This window comes from Symphodus melops (genome assembly GCF_947650265.1).
Source record: "Symphodus melops genome assembly, chromosome: 5".
In the NCBI taxonomy this organism is placed as follows: domain Eukaryota; kingdom Metazoa; phylum Chordata; class Actinopteri; order Labriformes; family Labridae; genus Symphodus; species Symphodus melops.
Genome location: NC_136695.1, coordinates 13,778,017 through 13,795,809, shown reverse-complemented (window position 1 = coordinate 13,795,809; position 17,793 = coordinate 13,778,017). Strand labels below are relative to the sequence as shown.

Here is a 17,793-nt window from a genome sequence, read left to right as displayed (position 1 = left end):
TCAGTGACATTCATATCAGGTTTCTGTCACGCTCTCTTTAGTTACGTCAACAGACAATACTTAGCAGTCATCGCCACACTCAGAGCACTTCTCCTTTTGACTCTCCCTGTCTCCCAGCGACACAGTGTCTGCCTCTCTCTCCCACTCTGACAACTCTCAGGGACAACAAAGCTCGTAGTTCAGTGATTGATTAGCGCCTCTTCCAGCCAATTATAATTAATGCCCAGAAGGGTCCCATAAACCAGGCAGATACTCCCTTTCACACTGGACAAAGAAGAGATGGATAACCTTGGCCTTAAGGTGGGGGGTTCAAACCCCATTTCATCGTTCTTGTTTCTGTGAGTGACTTCTACATCAAGCCACAGACAGAGCCATAAACCAGATTGTCTGAAGGCTGCTTTTTTAAATAAAACAACTCTGTCAAGGATTTGCACACTTGAATTTGAATTATGCAACAGGGAATCATGTACACGCTCTCTGTTAATTGATTTAATTCAATCAGAACTACAAGTCATATTTTAAACATTGTCTGCACACATCTTTCTCTGGAAATTCACCTCAAAGGTTTGCATGCCAGTTAGCTGACACCCTTTCCAAGTTTACAACACATGCAACAAATATAAAGGGCGGATTTAACAAGTATTACATGTCACGCTCAACCATACATACCAAACCTTTGTTCTTTGCATGCTTTAAGATCACAGCAGGCAGACCTCTTTGTTATCTCCAAAACTAAGAAGAAATCCAAAGACAACACAGTGAAGCTGCCCATTCTGCACTCTATTTCACCACACTCTGACAGAGTCCTCCAAGCAGACAGCACACATTTGAATCCGACCTATGACTCCTTTCCCACATGTTGTTTCACATTGTCCTTCTCCCAAGTTTCTCTAAATGAATGGCACAAAAATAAATCTTAAAAAAGAGATTTTTTCAGTCAGTTCTTCCATATTTATGAAGATGTCTTTCTTAAAGCATACGATTTGGATTTTTAAAACCAATGAACCACTGAATGAGATCTTGGACAACAAAACAAAACATAATCTCACTACTTAGTTTAAAACTTATTTCTGACTTCGACAGTAAAAGTGTGGGCATTTTTACCTTTTACCTTTTTTTTTTTTTTTTTTTGAAGGGCCATGCTTTTATACCAACCAGTATATGAATAAAAACGCCAGATCTGGATCTTCACATTAACAATCTCCTCTACATATTAGAAACAGCTTTCTTTTAACACCTAGTCAACACCATGCAAAACATTCACACAAACAAACATAAAAACCTGTCTCTGCTGTAATGCGCTGTTGATTATACAAGCACTACACACTCGCACTTCTTCACAGCTCAACTCACCAGATGGTTGGCAGTTCAGATCCCTCTACTTCCAGATAATCTGACTTCTCCTCCATCTGAAATTCAGTGAACACCAGGGAGATGGTGTCGCCCGGATCCGCCAGGATGGTCCACTTACACTCCCCACTGCTGCCCAGGCCTCCAGCACCTCCTCCTCCTCCGCCAGCGCCAGGAAAATCACCGCTGGGGATATCGAAGCTAGAAATTAGCCCACTGGAGCCCCTTAGGGTGCCACCGCACGTGTCCTCGGCTGTCAGTCAGAAAAGGGAAAAGCAGGATGGCAGGGTTAAAAGAGAGCAGACACATTGATTATGTTTTTGGTTTTTTTCCGCATTCTTATTAAACGTAAAAAATGATGGTTAAATATGTGGCTTCAGGCAAAAACCATTTGTTTCTATCCTTTAGATAAATCAAACATAAGGAGTGATATGGAATCTTTAACACATTATTGTTTGTTTCACACATCCACAAGTTGTCAAGTCCAGCATATAAAGCTAATTCTGGCAGAAAATTGGTTTGCAAATAATTTAAAATGCAGGATACAAAGTTCACTCATGTTTTCTATTACTGGCAATTATCATGAAGCATTTACAAAACTGACGATGGGCAGAAGTGTGAAGCAATTCAATGTGTTTTTCTTCTGTCAGTGTTCTTTTTTGTGCAGTTGCTATGTGGGAGGAAAAGTCCTCTAACAATCTTATTTGAGCTTTCTCTTCCATCGTGTCTCCCCCCCTTCACCCAAGAGTCAGTAATTCATCATTGTGTCCTCGGAGCCCCCTCATGTTTCAGGAAACAAACAAACAATGATAAACAGGGCTTATAATGCTGTGAAATTGTAAATTTTTCTCCAATGTGGGGAGCATGGCACATCAGCTGAATGTTAATGCACTTTGCCATAACAGTGGCTGGCTCTCTTTCCCTCCACATCCCCTTTTCCCCTCTTACACCCCCTACTTTTCCTTATATCTTCTTATCCGTCCATTTCTCTTCTTCTAGACCTCTCAGATCTTTCTACTATCACTCACCAGCCTCCCCTCTATCCCTCTATCCGTTTTTTCTCCCAAAAGAATTCTAATGAGGGCAGGGCTTTCACAGTTTTCACATCATTTAAGACTAATATGTGACACTCAGCTGTGCCAGCTTAAACCTTTGATGGCTCAGCGCAGCTCTCTGAGCTGTCAGCGCTGCCAGCCTTGGAACATTCCTGTATGCTGCATTACACAATTGGTCAAGGAACAAGGAAGCGGATGTATAAAATTCAAAAGAAGATAAAGAAAAACGAGGGGGAAGATTGGAGAGCAGGAGCTGCTTGATCCATGTCATTTCACACATTAGCTGAAGCAGAGCGATAGAGCAACTGATCAAAAACTTTATAGGAAGGGTGGAGATGGCATTGATACTGTCTGAGACGTCAATGATGTTCTCACATATAGGATTCATAGAAAGGGAAGACCCTCATTTGTAAACAACACCAAGGGCAGGTGTTCATTTGTTGAATGTCTTCAGCCTTGTAACAACAAAAGACGTGGAGTCATGATTTGTTCCTCGTTCAAGTCATCAAACTCTCCACCATGTAGCTCTCATCCTGAGTGACAAGTTGTATATCCCCTCATTGCCTTTAAGATGGCATTTCAGAGAGTGCCCAGCAGATTTGTAGAGTAATTGACTATACGCTGAAATTAAACTGATATTAAAGTGCTCAGAGTCTAGCCAAAGGACCCATATCCATTTTTTAACCTTGATGACAGACAGGAGGGCAGCGCAAAGAGCCCTCATAGCAGACAAGGCGAACAGAACAGCAATGAAGTGGTGGAGGAGTGGCGGATAATAAGAGACGGCAAATATAGGAGAAGAGACGAAAAAATGAAAAAGGAAAGACACAAGTGGAGATAAAAAAAATCAAAAGCCAAACATACAAAATAGAATGATAGGAAATAGGAAGATGAAGCTTTTTTGTAAGAGACAGACAAGATAGATCTTTTTTAATAAGGAGGAATAAAATGTCAGAGAAATGTCAGGGATATCTCAAATAAAGAAATAGCTGTAGTTCAAAGGTCAGAATGGTTATAATAAAAAGTTACATTTTAAGTAATTGCCATGGATTTAACAAATCCGAAATCTAATCTTTATTGTTCTACTCTTCATTGTTCTACAGTCTCACACCATCCTTGAGTCGGCACTCATTGTCTGTCTGTCTCTTCTTTATTATATTCATGAATTGAGCTGGAGAACACGTTTCATTGTGTTGATTCTTCATTCACAGTGGCCATGATCTTTGACCTCCTTTTCCTTTTTTTATAGACTAGATACAGCAACACACCAGGTTTCCTTTACTGTGGACTAAAATATATCAGATTTGTTTCCATGTGAATATACTCTTTACTGAACCTTTTTTTGGATGCATTTATTTTTCCAAAACATGAAAAATCTATGATTAAAATGTGGATTTGTTAGAATAAAACTGAAATGTTGAAATGTTTCTTTCAGTTTTTACAGTTCAAAATAGAATAATATTTTTTGATATATTAAATCACTTAATACCCTAAATGAATGCTGTGTATGAAGCAGGCCTGCACTACACCTGATCTTCATAAAGGACGTTGTGTTTATATATCTCTCTTACAAAACTGGACATTGTAGAGTCCACATTTATCAGTAATGTTCCTGTCTGTCTGACTACAAGCTAACAAAGCCAATAAAACATCAGACAATCTGCAGTTTGTCAAATCTAATTCAGGGCTCACATTGCTAACTATTTTTCCATTCGGATAATTATCTTTAAAAAAAAATGTACAGAACTTGTCCATGTATTATTTATGTTGTGTTATTTAATCAGAATTTCTTATCATCTATGTGTTATATTCTACTGTAAATGGTAAATAGACTTCCCTCTGATTAATTACTGCCTGGACTGCTTGGGCTCAAATAACTGCAATGAAAAAAAATGAACATGATGTTTCTCAAAAGACGAAAGATCCAAGTGAAACAGTAAATTCACTTTACACTGACTTCAGTTAGTGACTGTTCACTTGACTCAGGTGTTTGTTCTTCTAAAGGAGTCAAGCAGACCAGATAACAGAAGATTTGTTTCTGACTTCAAAAGTTCACTATATTTAACTTTATTGTGCTCCAGCAGTGACCCTGCTACACAGGTCAGGACAGGGAATTATCAGGAGACCTTATAAAATGAGCTACCGCAAAATTTAACACTTAATAAAATCAAACGAATAACTGTTTCCATTCAACTGATAAACGTTTATGACACCTTTGAATCCAAACTAAACTTACTTGATCAGTTTAACTCTTGACCACAAAATTGGCCACAGCCTTAGAGCTCAAACTGTATTTGGTTAACAGTTATGAACTCACACTCCTCAACATTCTTTTTAAACAGTCAGCCAAGAGAAAGATAAAGTAACAAGAAAGGACAGAGGCTGTACATCTCAAGCTGTGCCAACTTTAAAACCATTTTTCAACCCCCCTCAATGCTGTGGATGTGTTGGAAGCAGTAACTCAATTGGCAATGTGCTTACAGTACAAGACTGTCCACATTTTCATATTGTAAAATTCAAAAGGAATGTAACTCGCTCTGTTACTCAAAAATCTGCAGGGAACCAGCCAGGGCCTAAGGGCATCATATGAGGAAAGAAATGTACATCAATCAAACATCAACACACAGGCGTCTCCAGATAAGAGTACATCAAGCAAGGCCTTGAGGTGCGTGCAGAGAACGGGCAGAAACAGTCTGCCGTACTGTGTACTGTGCTTTGACTGGAAGGCACTGAACACACAATGCTGCCACTGTGTCATATGATAAAAAAACAGAGACAATGTCCTCCCACAATCTATTAACAAAAACAAAAAAACGTTTTTGTTCCTCAGATCTTTGCACATCAGAACAGGACGCTGAAACGAAGCAGGAATATTTTTTTCATGGCTTCTTCTGATGTGTTTTCCGTGATAACAAGCATGCTCTCTGGTCATCTTTGCACAACATTCAACTCAGGTGAAGGCAGAAAGAAGCCATGTGCAATGCGTGCAACAGGGACTCAAAAGGTATTTTTGTATACGAGTAGAATGAGAAAAGTGAATATGGCACTAGTAGCTACCCTGTGTAAGCAAAATAAAAAGAGACATTTTGAGAAAACTAGAAAAGCAGCAATTCCTTCACTGGAGTATGTGCTAGGAATTAATCACCAATATGTCAACACACAGCTTCCTCCAAGGCATGGGATAGATTTACACAATCACATTCAATGATAACAACCACACTTATAACCCATTAATGTGTCCACAGTTGAAGTCTATGAAATTGCAAAGGAAAATTGGGTACAAGCATGGGAGCAATTCATTAACGTACGGAAGAAGACTGTGTTTTTAGTGCTTCTCGCTGAGAAGCATTCATGCATGGTACTATAAATAGTGAACTGGCAAACTGCTGTTAGAGGCTCACAAAATACATCACAGCTTGAACATTTCAAATGTCTTCGACTAAATAATGCCTCACAGGTTCCATGTATTCAAGCACATTGTTTCATTGGGATGCATGGCACTGTTTGAGGTGCAGTCTGCCAACAAGGTTTAGTGGCATAAAAGAGCCACTGAATGCTGGGCAATGTGTTCCTCAGCAAATCATTAGAGCATGCTCGGGACTTAGGATGTCTCGCTTTTAAAACATGGTGGCAGTGTACAGAAAAAAGATGGTGGTAAGGATTAGGACTGCTTTAGCTGAGCTCATTTACATCCCCAGCATCAGCAATCTAATGCTACTTGAGGAGGGATTAAGCCTCTCTCCCCTTGACTTTGATCAGATATACAACGCTTGTCTTCCTACTGAGAAATATTCACCCCAAAGGAGCGAAGGGAAGGAACTCATGTATAATTTTCTACACTACCTCAGGTTTTTCCTTTGTAATATGCCATGTGGTAATGCAAAGGCAGTGACTATGTCTACAGTAAGTCTCTCATTTGCTCAGCTACAAAACATGTTAAACATTCATAGGGTTTAGTAAAGGAATATAGAGATCTGTAATGGGTTCACAGATGTAAATTGTACTGCCTAACGCATATGGCTGTGGGTTGTAATAGTGACCATCCCTCCCCTGAATCACATTTGTAATGACTCATAAGAGAAGAGTTGAATAAATAAGAAATATTTCATGAAAGCACCAATGAAAATGAAACGTGGAAGATAAAACATCCCTATCTGACTGGACAGCTCAATTAGTACTCATTTATTCTGAACTACATTTGGCTATTTGCAACTTGTTCAAACCCACTGCTTGGAAATTAATCAGTATGGAGATTATTTAAGCTCATGGGCAATGATAACCACTTTTTAAACACTGAAACGTTAGATGTATAAAGATTGGAAAATGTAAGTATTTGAAGGAGATATGAGTGTCAGGTAAAAAAAAAGGTAAGTTAAGGCTGTTGGTGTCGGTGGAATAGAAGATGTGTTTCCTACGTCTCAAAACCTTTGCTTTACAGTCTAATAAATAAAGTGACTAACTCATTCACATTGTTTGACTACGCCGCCTCCTCCCCCATGTATGAAAAGATAAAGTTGTCTTAAGCGGCAGCATTTCTCTGACATCGACAGATCACACGCAAATCACACTAGAGTCCCACTAGAATTATTTAAACTTGTAAGAATCCAGCTCCGATTTGCTGTGCAACACGATAAGCAATTGAAATGTTGGTGGAAAATCTTTGCCTGTGGCTAAATGGGTCGCGTTGCGCGGTATACAGTCATCCATATTTTCAATCCTTAACACCAACCCTGCATAGTTCCCTGATTAGGTCATCCCAGTCAAAAAGTTTGGACACGCGACCAGCAGCTTCAAAAAGATATCAAGCCTTTTCAATATCAGCTGTTGCTGGAGAGAAAAGCTTGGCAATGGACAAGTGGGTGTGTCAAATGTTCACATTTGCATTCTTAATTTGTGTAATAGACAGTTATAAGGGCACTGCAAAGAGAACTGTGAGTTTACTCCAGCCACATTACCATATTGAAATGTTATTAGAGAGCTAGATTTATCTTTGTCTTCATTCTCTTATACCATCCGGCAGTTGATGGCAGAAAGAATGACAGTCCATCAATAAACCATATTCTCGCGTTACCAGGCTGTCCCTGTTTGCTGTCTCACTGCCTGATTTAATGAATGTCCAGAGACAATTTAGATGGAAGGAATTGAAATGGGCTCCTGGGTAGAGCAGTATAGTTACTCATGATTAGAAAAGCTGTTTGTTTCTTCATCTCACTGTTTCTCTGCTTGAAGTTCATTCTGTTTTCTTTCTCTTCGGTAGAACAAACAGCGAGGCATGACAAACATGTTTATGTTTCATTTAAATAGGATAGAACCTGGAAATAAATAAGCTTTATGCAACCTACTGTATATGTGTACTACACAATGTTGCATAAAGGCCCCTCCGGTATCTAAGCTAGTTATTCTGCTTTTCTTAAAAATAGAGAAAATAGTGCATGCGAGACGTAGTTCATGCAAAGATAAGCTAAAGTAATACTAAATTAAAAAACGTCTGTGTTGTTCTTCTGTGTTAAACACTGTTCCAGTGACCCTTTTTTCATTTGAATGAAAGCTATGCAGCATGTAAAATGTCTAAATGTAATTTTTGCTGATAATTCAAAAACTATGTGATGGTGGGTAATATTGATCAGATTTGAGCTCTGTAGTTGTTTTATATTGCTTTAAAAAAAGAATGTACCGTTTGAAATTGTTGCGATATGTTTCACTGCAGTTTCCCCTATGGCTCCACTATCTGTGATTCTCTTTCCTCTGTACACACACAAACATTTGACAAACAAGATGCACCTCTAAAGTTGGACAGGATGAAGACATGAACTGGGATAAAGATGAAAGAGAGAAATAGAAACAAAAGAAGGTGACTGCGATACTGAGGTGTTTTGGAGATGATGGGGGGTGAACAGTGGATTGTGGAGTGATATAGTGTTGCTGTGTGTTCAGTGTGAAACAATCGGTGATGAGCAGAAAGGGCAGCATCTCTGAGGAAATAAGATCAAAGGACCATCTGCCCACATACAGGAGCCGGGCTGGATTTAGGCGAGAGACAGAGTGGCGAGAGCAGTGCCCAGGCCTAAAAAGGAGTGATGTTTCTGGCCCAAGGCAATAGAGGCTAACACCATCCTGAAATGGAAAAGAACCCTCCATCTGCAGCTTTTTGTGTCCTCCAAGCTTTCCATTTCTCATACATATGCTGAAGCTGAACATTTTTTTTTTTGGGCTGTGCCTGACACAGTACAATGTGAAGTAATGAGCAAATTTGCTCTGCTGGCTAAAGGCGTGCTTGAGTTGTAAGTGAAGGTTGAGGGGGGTGCATTTGAGAGTTTTTAGAGTCTATCTTTCCCTCTCTATGTCTGAATTGTGAACATATAAGGCATGAAGAGTGGTGACTGAAGACATGAATTCTTTACTAATAGGAATAATAACTACAAGAGCTGCTACGACAATCAGTCTGACAGATCATAATTAATCAATGACTGAATTATTTTACATGCTTAGAAAAGTTGTATAGTAGCCTCTGTTATTGAAACATGCACAGGGTATACAGTAGCTCTAAACAGGGTTCAAGCAATAAAATAGTACGTTGTTTTAAAAAATGCAAATGCTGCTTTAAAGTTTAAAGTCCGGATCCATTGAATTTACCCAGACTTGTTTACATGGATGAAAACTAGAGAGTGGCCAGGGTGGCCTTGAAATCTGATTGGCCACCCCTGGTACCAACCCAAAACCATAACTATGATTGGCTATTTGCCTGGTCAGTGGCGGTACTGAAGTTTTTTAACCAACTGTTCAGGAATGTGTTGCAAAAGGCTAACAGTAGCTGTCTTTGCATGTAGATGTGGAACATGTTCTTAAAATTGTCCCTTTAGAAATAAATCTTCCTATTAAGATTTAAGATCTTAACGTTGCCCCTGTTGTTTTACTTGATTGAGTAAAACATATACCATAACCTATTTTAGATATTTTGTGTTCAGAACTAGACAGAATTTGTGGGGGCAGTATTATTAATGGATGATTCTTTGCATGCATACAAACCTCATGCCACCTCTGTAACCAGTCCAAAAGACCTAGATTCTCCCCTGCTTGTTAAAATGATGTGCTTGCAATGATGTCATGTTACTTTGGGGTGCGGCACAACAAATGTTTCTGTTGATGGTACAGAGGAGGCAACAAGTGAAGGACAGGGACTAAGCTTCCCTCAGGTAAAAATCAGGCAACTTAAGGATGTATGGCCATCTTTCCTTCAGTGATCTCAACCACAGTACGGAGAAAGTGTCAAAGTCTGATTTCATAGCTGTAAAAAACAGCCTTCTGTTATCATAAATGTAATGTAATTTATTGTATTTTAATTTAATCTTTTTAATTATGCACCTTAGGTTGCTGATTTACAACTGGCTGGGGACTACAGCTGGAAATTAGCCTCAAAGGCTAAAGCTGGTCATTTTATTGTGAAAGGGGATTGTCCACAAATACTAATAAACTAAACTAAAGGGGGTGGTGCTAAAAGTTCTTGCTTGGGATTTCAGTATGGTCATTTCTTACAGGGGTAGATCGCCATGATCCTTTATTAACATCTCAACTGCTTAGGAAAAGTATAAGATGCCAACAATTGGTTCTGCAGCTCTGTGATTTTAGTCTGGATTTTGTGTTAAACTTCTTCATATTTTTGTAATATCATAGCTTGCACTTACTTCAGAAAATATGGCCATCTGCTGAAAGTAAACTCTCTGATGATTGTGATACGATACAAGAAGCTAACTTTAGTGTATTCTATGTGAATACACTTAAAAAAATTCGGATTGACTTAACAGGTTGCCGTGATGTCCTTTGTCAGGGTTTGAGAAAACAACCAAAAGAAACCCATGGTGTCGCTTCAAAGTACATCCCCAGCCTGCTGTTTAGCCTCTATATTGTCTTAACAGCAAAAACAGACTTTTTCTGTCAGTGCAGATCAGCAAATAATAATCCATCCAGATCAGAGACAGGGGTTAAACAGAAAAAAAAATCACTGTGGTTGAAAAAAACACGTTTTCACTATGAGAGCTGCAAGCTTTGCTCATGTGTGTCTTAAAATTTGTAAGTTTACAAGTGAACAAAATCTGTTTTGGTATCAAAGTTTAGACAAAAATCAAAAATCTTCCAAATAACAAATCGAATATTTTAAAAATGATAGGAAACACTGAAAATTGAACTATTCAAGTATCAAAGGGTTGGAAAGGTTGTTTCAAGGACATTTTCTTTCTTGGATTCAGCTTAACGCTAAAGAAGTAGGTGATAGCAGGTTTTTGTTCTGCAAAAAAATGTGTTTATATGTAACAATAATGCCTGCTCAAAAACGTATGTCGTCTATGATGCATGCAGATAAATGACCTTCATTACAAAGAACATTTAGAATTAAAAAAGATCAAGAATCAAGAATTTTTTGATATTGATATTTGCAAAATCCGCAATTAGTCAAGATGACTACATTGCGTTGAGACACAGTTATTCCCAAAGCAGAAAAGTGTTAGCTCAATGCTCTAAATAATACATTAAAAATAAAATCACATAGACTTACTTCATAATGACCTTCATGCAAGACTCTTGACTCAGTAAACTCAGTTAGATGAGTTCTGGAAGTGAGATACACTATTTAAGTTAACAGCAATAAGAAAACACAAAAGTATTCTGTGAAATAGGAAGTAAATGATCTGAAGAGTGGAATGGCTTTCAATCCTTTTCCTTGTGCCTAATGTTAGTTTATATGTCCTTGTGGTATACTCTGAAGTGGTGGCTTTTTCTAAAAATAACAAAAATCACTATCAAGGCCTTGGAATGAGACTGCAGTATGATGGTTTGGAGTAGAGGGAGGCTGACATATAGGAAAAGCAAGGGGAAAGGTTGTTGTTCCTGGAATATATTAAAGTCTATATCCCTTCCCCTGAGAGCTCTCGTTCAACAAATGCAAAGAAAGTGTCCAGAAACCAGTGACTGAAACAAGTATATCATATTCATTAATGTAACTCTCCTATATTACACTGCTTCCAGTGATAAAGCTTTAAATCATTATAGTTGACAGCAAAATGGTCTGTGTACTGCAGTGTCTGGACAGCCTTACATATTTTGAATAGAAAAATAAAAGTGCCCAATGTTCACACTGAGTGAGAAAATGAGTCCTCTGTAAAGACCCTGCACAACTTCTCTGAAATTACATGCTATACTGTGTTTTGTTTATGTCCCTGCTGTGCTCAAATAATCACAAAGAAAGAGATCACACTCTCACTAGCACAGTGTCATTCTACACGAGAACTGGGGTGGATTATTTGCATCAGTAAAGACAGGTTTCATCTTCGCGCAGCAAGGGATAAACAGCATGGTATGTAGAGCATTAGTCATTCAATCATCCAGCTGTTGTCACTGAGCCACCTTCATTATGCCTTTCATCCTTCTTCGATTACGTATTTGTATCATTTTAAGGAGTTCAAGTTGCAGGAAACACACCTTCTTTTCAAAAAACACTCCAAAGCAAAAAACCATTACGAATACACCAAATGTCAGCGGATGAAATCTTGAACACCTCAAGTTTTGTAGACTTAAACTATCTCCAGCCAATGAACTGATCTTGGCTGTACTCTCGGACTTTAACATTGTTTGTGTTCATCCCGAACCATTACGGTGCAGGCATCACAGTTCACTACATGCAGTCACACGTGACAAATATGTCCCTGTGGAGATGAAGGCAATTACACAGAGCAGCACTCACACCCCAGTCCAGGTGGCGGTAATCTGCTCGTAACTGTGCTAACCGCCATTAAAATAATCCTATATTCACCTCGCAAACTGAGAACTGTATAGTGTTACAGCAGCAAAGCAGGATAGCAGAAGAAAATCAAAGTGCAAAATTAAATAAGAGGAAAATATAAGAATGTACAAAAGAGTCAGTAACTTCAAGATGTAAGTCTGTATAAACTGTATAAACTCTATCATGCGCACAGTGCATATAAGGATGGACATGTTTTTTAAAGAACGAACAAAAAATAAGAAGTAGAAACAATAAAACACAAAGAAGAGTTAGATACAGCAGCAACATGACAAGTCGGAGCTACAAGACCTTTCTGCTTCTTTTCTTAACAGTTGTGGGGAACAGTTTGGGTTGGCAGTGAAGTTCAAACACGTTGAACATTTTAATGAATATAAGCAGGCAGCGCTTGGAGGAGTCGATCACCAGAGCAAGGCGAAAGAAAACAGGTGTCCAACAATTGATCCCCGCTGTTTTTAACAAGCCTCTAGATCATAGAGGATCATAGACTGTAAATGATCTGGATGGGAAAGCAGAGAGGATCAAAGACTCTCAAAGCTCTTCTGTTGTGAGGCTATGCAGTAGTAGAGGACACAGGTCTCAAGTGTGGAATAAAAGTATCAATCCTTGTTACTATGTCCCAGCCGGTGCAGAAATTAGTCAGTCAGTGGTCCCTTACTTGCATACACGAGGTGATGACAACAACAATGACACTTTACATTTCATGAATAATGTGTATTAATTCATATTGGACTGATCTTGTTTTTCTTTGAATGAAGCCCAGGAAGAATAACTCTTACTGCAGAATTGGGAATCTACTGTAGATTTTTAAAAATCACCCATGTTAGGCAAATCAAACCAGGTGTTGTGTTGTCATTTATTTCATATAAATCATTATTCATGTGAAAATCATACATATTTTCTTCTATTTTCCTCTTTTAGTTTTGGTTAATGTTGAATACACGACGAGGTAAATCTTGTCAACAGTGGTTAGAACATACTGTCATTTCTAAACACATGAAAGAAACCTATCCAGAACTTGTTGTTGCGTTTTTCCTGACATACTGAATTAACACAACCCCACATCTCTATAATAAAACAAAATGAAAAGGTTTATCACACATAACTATTGTTAATTAACTAAAAAAAAAAGTTCTAACATTTTTCGAAGCAGAGAGAAACATTTCATGATTCCCCTCAAGACTCGATGTCATCTTTGTTACTGTTTTGATTGAGATGCCCCCTGACAGCGTATTTCACATACTGTGCATTTAACATAATAATAAAATATCTATTTCTATACTGCCGGACATTTTTTCTGGATTTGCGCACCTTCCTTTGCTTGGTTTGTAGCTCCTGTTTCTCTCTGTCTAAAAAGAAAGTTGGCAAGACCACAGTGAAGCAGTAAACAGCTCACTGAATTAAACAAAAGCATTTTAAAGACTTTTGTGCCAAAATGTTATGGTCAATTAAAAACTAAAAAAAGTCCTATTAGTGATGCAAATCTGTTAGATATATCACTCCTGTTTGTGGGTCCAAAGTATTTAAGCTACCTGCTCTATTAGTATACATATTTAATTAACCTTTTGAGCCACACAGGCTGCATAAAAGTTCTGTAACATGACTAAAATCACACTCACAAATCAGATTAGAAATTAACCTTAAATACGTCTAAAAAGTCATCAAATCACAAAGCCATCAAATTCTCTGTCAATCATTAAAAAGCAATTAACTTGAAGAAAAAGGCCAAGCGAAACAAGCCGCCTGCTTATTCTAAATGTCTCAAGGGAACCAAAAATGTGTAGATTAAATCATTCCTGTCAGTCATATGACAGAGCTGGGAAAAAGCACTGAAAGAAGCAGTCATCACATTAGTGCTTGAATGAGAAATTAAATAAAGTCTTGTTAAAAAAACCCATCCATACCTCTGCAGATAGGAACAGGGAAGTCCCAAACGGACACACTGGCTGCATTGGTCACACAGGTGAGGAGGGAATGACCATCCAGGACATAGCCCGTGATGCACCTGTAACGGATCTTGTCTCCTACGTTGAACTGAGTTCCATTCAATATGCCCTTTGATGGAATCCCTGGGTTTCCACACGAGCTACTTTTCAACTCTGAAAAAGAAAAAGAGAAAGAACACCTTTTAAAAGAATATTAAGCATTACAATGTAATAAAATATGCCAAATATTCCATTGGGGTTATTAAATACTGTACGTCTATTGCTATTCTGAAAAGCTAATATCGAGTATTTGGACCACTAAAAGATGGCTATTTTATTTAGTGTCTCTGATGTTGACCTTGGGTTAAGAGTATGTTCACACTGTAAGCACAAGACTGAATGTGATGACATTACTATTCACAGGATAGTTACTGTATTTCTGAAGAGCTGATATTAATATGGTAAAATAAAAAAAATAAAAAAAAACCTTTTGCCCAGGGAATGCTGTTCCACTCATATCTTTGAGTTATGGGTTCACTACAGAACATAAATCCAAAGCTCAAAGTGGTAATAGGTAATGGAGGAAGTATATTAGCACATTGCACAGGGGAAGAAACTGACAGGTAGAATAAAAAGATGTCAGGAAAAAGCTACTTCTGCAGAGTATAATTATCTTTCGGCACGCCCCTGAAAGGACGCCTTTATTAATACTATAATTCAAAGATGAAAAATAATAAAAAACAAAAAGAACATTATCAGTGCTTGACTTTGTTTTTTTGAAGGGCAATTTTTAAAGTCGAAAAACCAAAAGCTAGAAAGTATTGTGTTTACAAGTATTGTGTTTTGTAAAAGAGCTCTCTCAATTTGTTACATTTGACCACAGACTGTAAATATTCATGAATGAAGCCTGAGTGATGTCGCCCATCTGCTTGGGCACGGCGCTCCAGAGGCTCATCAGCAGCAGACGCCATGCTGGACATGCTTTCTCATCCTAACTTTAAGCCAACCTAGTGACCAGCTGAGAGCTGGACCTGAGGCGGGTTTTAAGCGTGACTATGGATAACACATATCATTCATAAAATCAAAATGGAGCTGTACAGTGTGTGGCAGTGACCACAATAACTAATCAGACCTATTTCACTTTTTGTACCAGTCTATAAACATGTTAATGACAACACTACATGTAACAACCACGATGGCAGATTGAAAACTATCTTCATTATAAATGAAATACCAATAAATAAACACTCCAACCGTATAGAATAAACTGTTAAGATACAGTTTACGACGTACTGTACCTTGTGATGTGTAATCTGGTATAATTTGTGATATAACTAAACATCTAAAGTAAACTCCTGTCCTCCAGTCTGAAAATATATTACATGTAAGCTTTTCCTCCACCCTCGCAGTTTGCAGGAAGGATTGAATCTGACTTGAGTTCAACATCTTTATAGTCGAGACAAAGACTTTCCTTGTGCCGTTGTGGCTGGTGACCTGCCGGTCCTATATCAGACACACACAAGCTAACATGTCAGCAGAGGGGAAAATATTGACTGCTGGGGGAGAGCCAGTTTCCCAAGTTTTCCTCCTGCTCAAAAATACCTCGACCACTTTATTGTTTTGCTTACAGTGTGTGGCGCTTTCTCTCTTCTTTCCCCCTTTTTCTCTGTCTCTTTATATCCAGGGCTGGGGGAGTGCAGTACGTCGAAATAGCATTCAACTAATAGCAACTTAATATGCTTTGGTCACAGTACAGCACTTAAATGACAACAACTCAGCTTGAGCGTGTGATTAGTTTAACCTTCCATGAGATGTATGACCTTGAAAAATGTTTGCATCAGCAAAAGAAATTAGTTATAAGTTATAATGATGCTTCTGTCTCTTCACTAGAGTGCACATTCATTTGTGACTGTGTTAATAATGTCATCACTGATTACGTAAATCAGAATCACACTTGAGACCTGAATTTAAAATAAGATTATTACATAACAAAGTGATTTTGCTTTACATTAGAGCTACACTTCAAACAAAGTGCACTTTGAGTTGGAACCAGGTTCATTATCCATTCACAAGATTTATTCACATACAGTCGTTTTACATTTTATATGCTAAATCTGTCAGGAAAAGATCATTTCAGTGAAATATTTCTGCTCTTAAAAACTAAACTTTGTCATATAGAGTGTTTTTTTTTTCAGACACATGCAGCTCCACTTTTATGATAAAGAACACTGAACAACTGAATTTGTTAAGTAAAAGTCCATTAGTTTGAGCAGTTCTACAGTTGTCATGTTGAAAGGAATACAAAACTTCCGTCCTAAAGCTTGTGACTGATCATGCAGTCAAGTCAAATTACTTTTTTTTGATTGTGCCATCTGTTTATGGCTAATTATTCCAACTGGCGAGCCTGGACACCAAGAGCCATCTTTACACTTCTCTAAACTGTGTGTGATGGATCCATGAATAAATGGATGGACGGAAAGAAAGAAAGAATTAAGGAGAAGAATATTTCACATCCTGCCTTCAGTGATAGACTGACGAGAAATCGTGTTATTTTATGTTAATTTCCAGGAATCATTTTTGAAATCCAATTATTAATCCACTTTACACTGCAGATGCTCACATACAGCACATCCCTAATGCATGATCTCTAATGAATGCAATATCAGTTCTCAGCTTCAATTGCCAGCTGTTGATGTTTATGATCAAAATTAAATAGCAACAGACTGCAACGGGAATAAAGCATGATGTCGTCAGAACATGTGTGATTACCATTTTAATCCTATTGAAGTGTTGCATAATACAGGTTTAGGGGTGACAGCATACACGCCAGACACTCTCAAGCTTTTGAAGCGTATAGAAACTCGAACAATAAAGACTAAGAGAATCAAACACTATGCAATAACTGTCTCCAGACACAGTTGCTTTAAATCACCTTTTTACTGGGACTGATAACAAAATAGCACCTGTACAGTTTCGAGCTGAGGCTTTGCATTCTCACATTTTAATATGAGATATATTTAGACCAAGCCCCTACAAAATGATGTATAAAAGGTTTATTCTAGAGCTTTCCTTTTTTTAAGCTGCAACACCTTCTTCCAATATTATCTCTGAATTAAGTGACAAAATAAATGTCTGCTTTACTATCCTATTGAGTTGTTTTTTTGTTTTTTTTGTCAAAACAGTGCAAACTGGAAAAAAACTGACAGCCGCATCCTAGAGACTGAGGTACTAATGATACGTGACCTGTGCAAGATTGCAGAATAAAGATTTGACATCTGCCCAGTGTAGAGGTCAAAGTTGACGAGAACCAAACCAGTCTCCTTAGAGTTACATTTCAATGTTTCTATTTGCATTTTCAGTATGGAAAGTGATATTTATGCAGACTGTAAGCTGTATGAGGTTAACTGACAAGGTCACCAGTCATAAATAAAGCATGTCATAAACACATTCTAAGAGAGACACAAAATGTGCAATAATGATTCAGGACAGTAAGGAACAAAAATTAAATAAGCCTTGAGTAATATCGATATAATTTACCTTACAGGGAATAAATAATCCAGTGTCCATTGACTTGCGATATTTGTCGCATTTAGTGTTATCAAATTGAGCTTTTTACAGCAGGCTGCACTCAGTATATCAAGTAAAAAAAAAAACAGGATATAGCAGCTGCATC

The 17,793-nt window shown here is 38.0% G+C and overlaps 1 protein-coding gene across 3 annotated transcripts in view; it reads right to left on the bottom strand.

Moving 5' to 3' along the window:
* Positions 1–17,793, bottom strand: part of LOC306823539 (CUB and sushi domain-containing protein 3-like) — a 218,788-nt gene that overhangs the window by 156,907 nt on the left and 44,088 nt on the right. For all 3 annotated transcript variants that reach the window (XM_079343128.1, XM_079343130.1, XM_079343129.1), the window contains exons 4-5: positions 14,100–14,294; positions 1,354–1,603 (exon numbers count right to left, since the gene is read on the bottom strand). In XM_079343128.1, the coding sequence (XP_079199254.1) occupies positions 1,354–1,603; positions 14,100–14,294 (445 nt within the window). The remainder of the gene's footprint in view (positions 1–1,353; positions 1,604–14,099; positions 14,295–17,793) is intronic.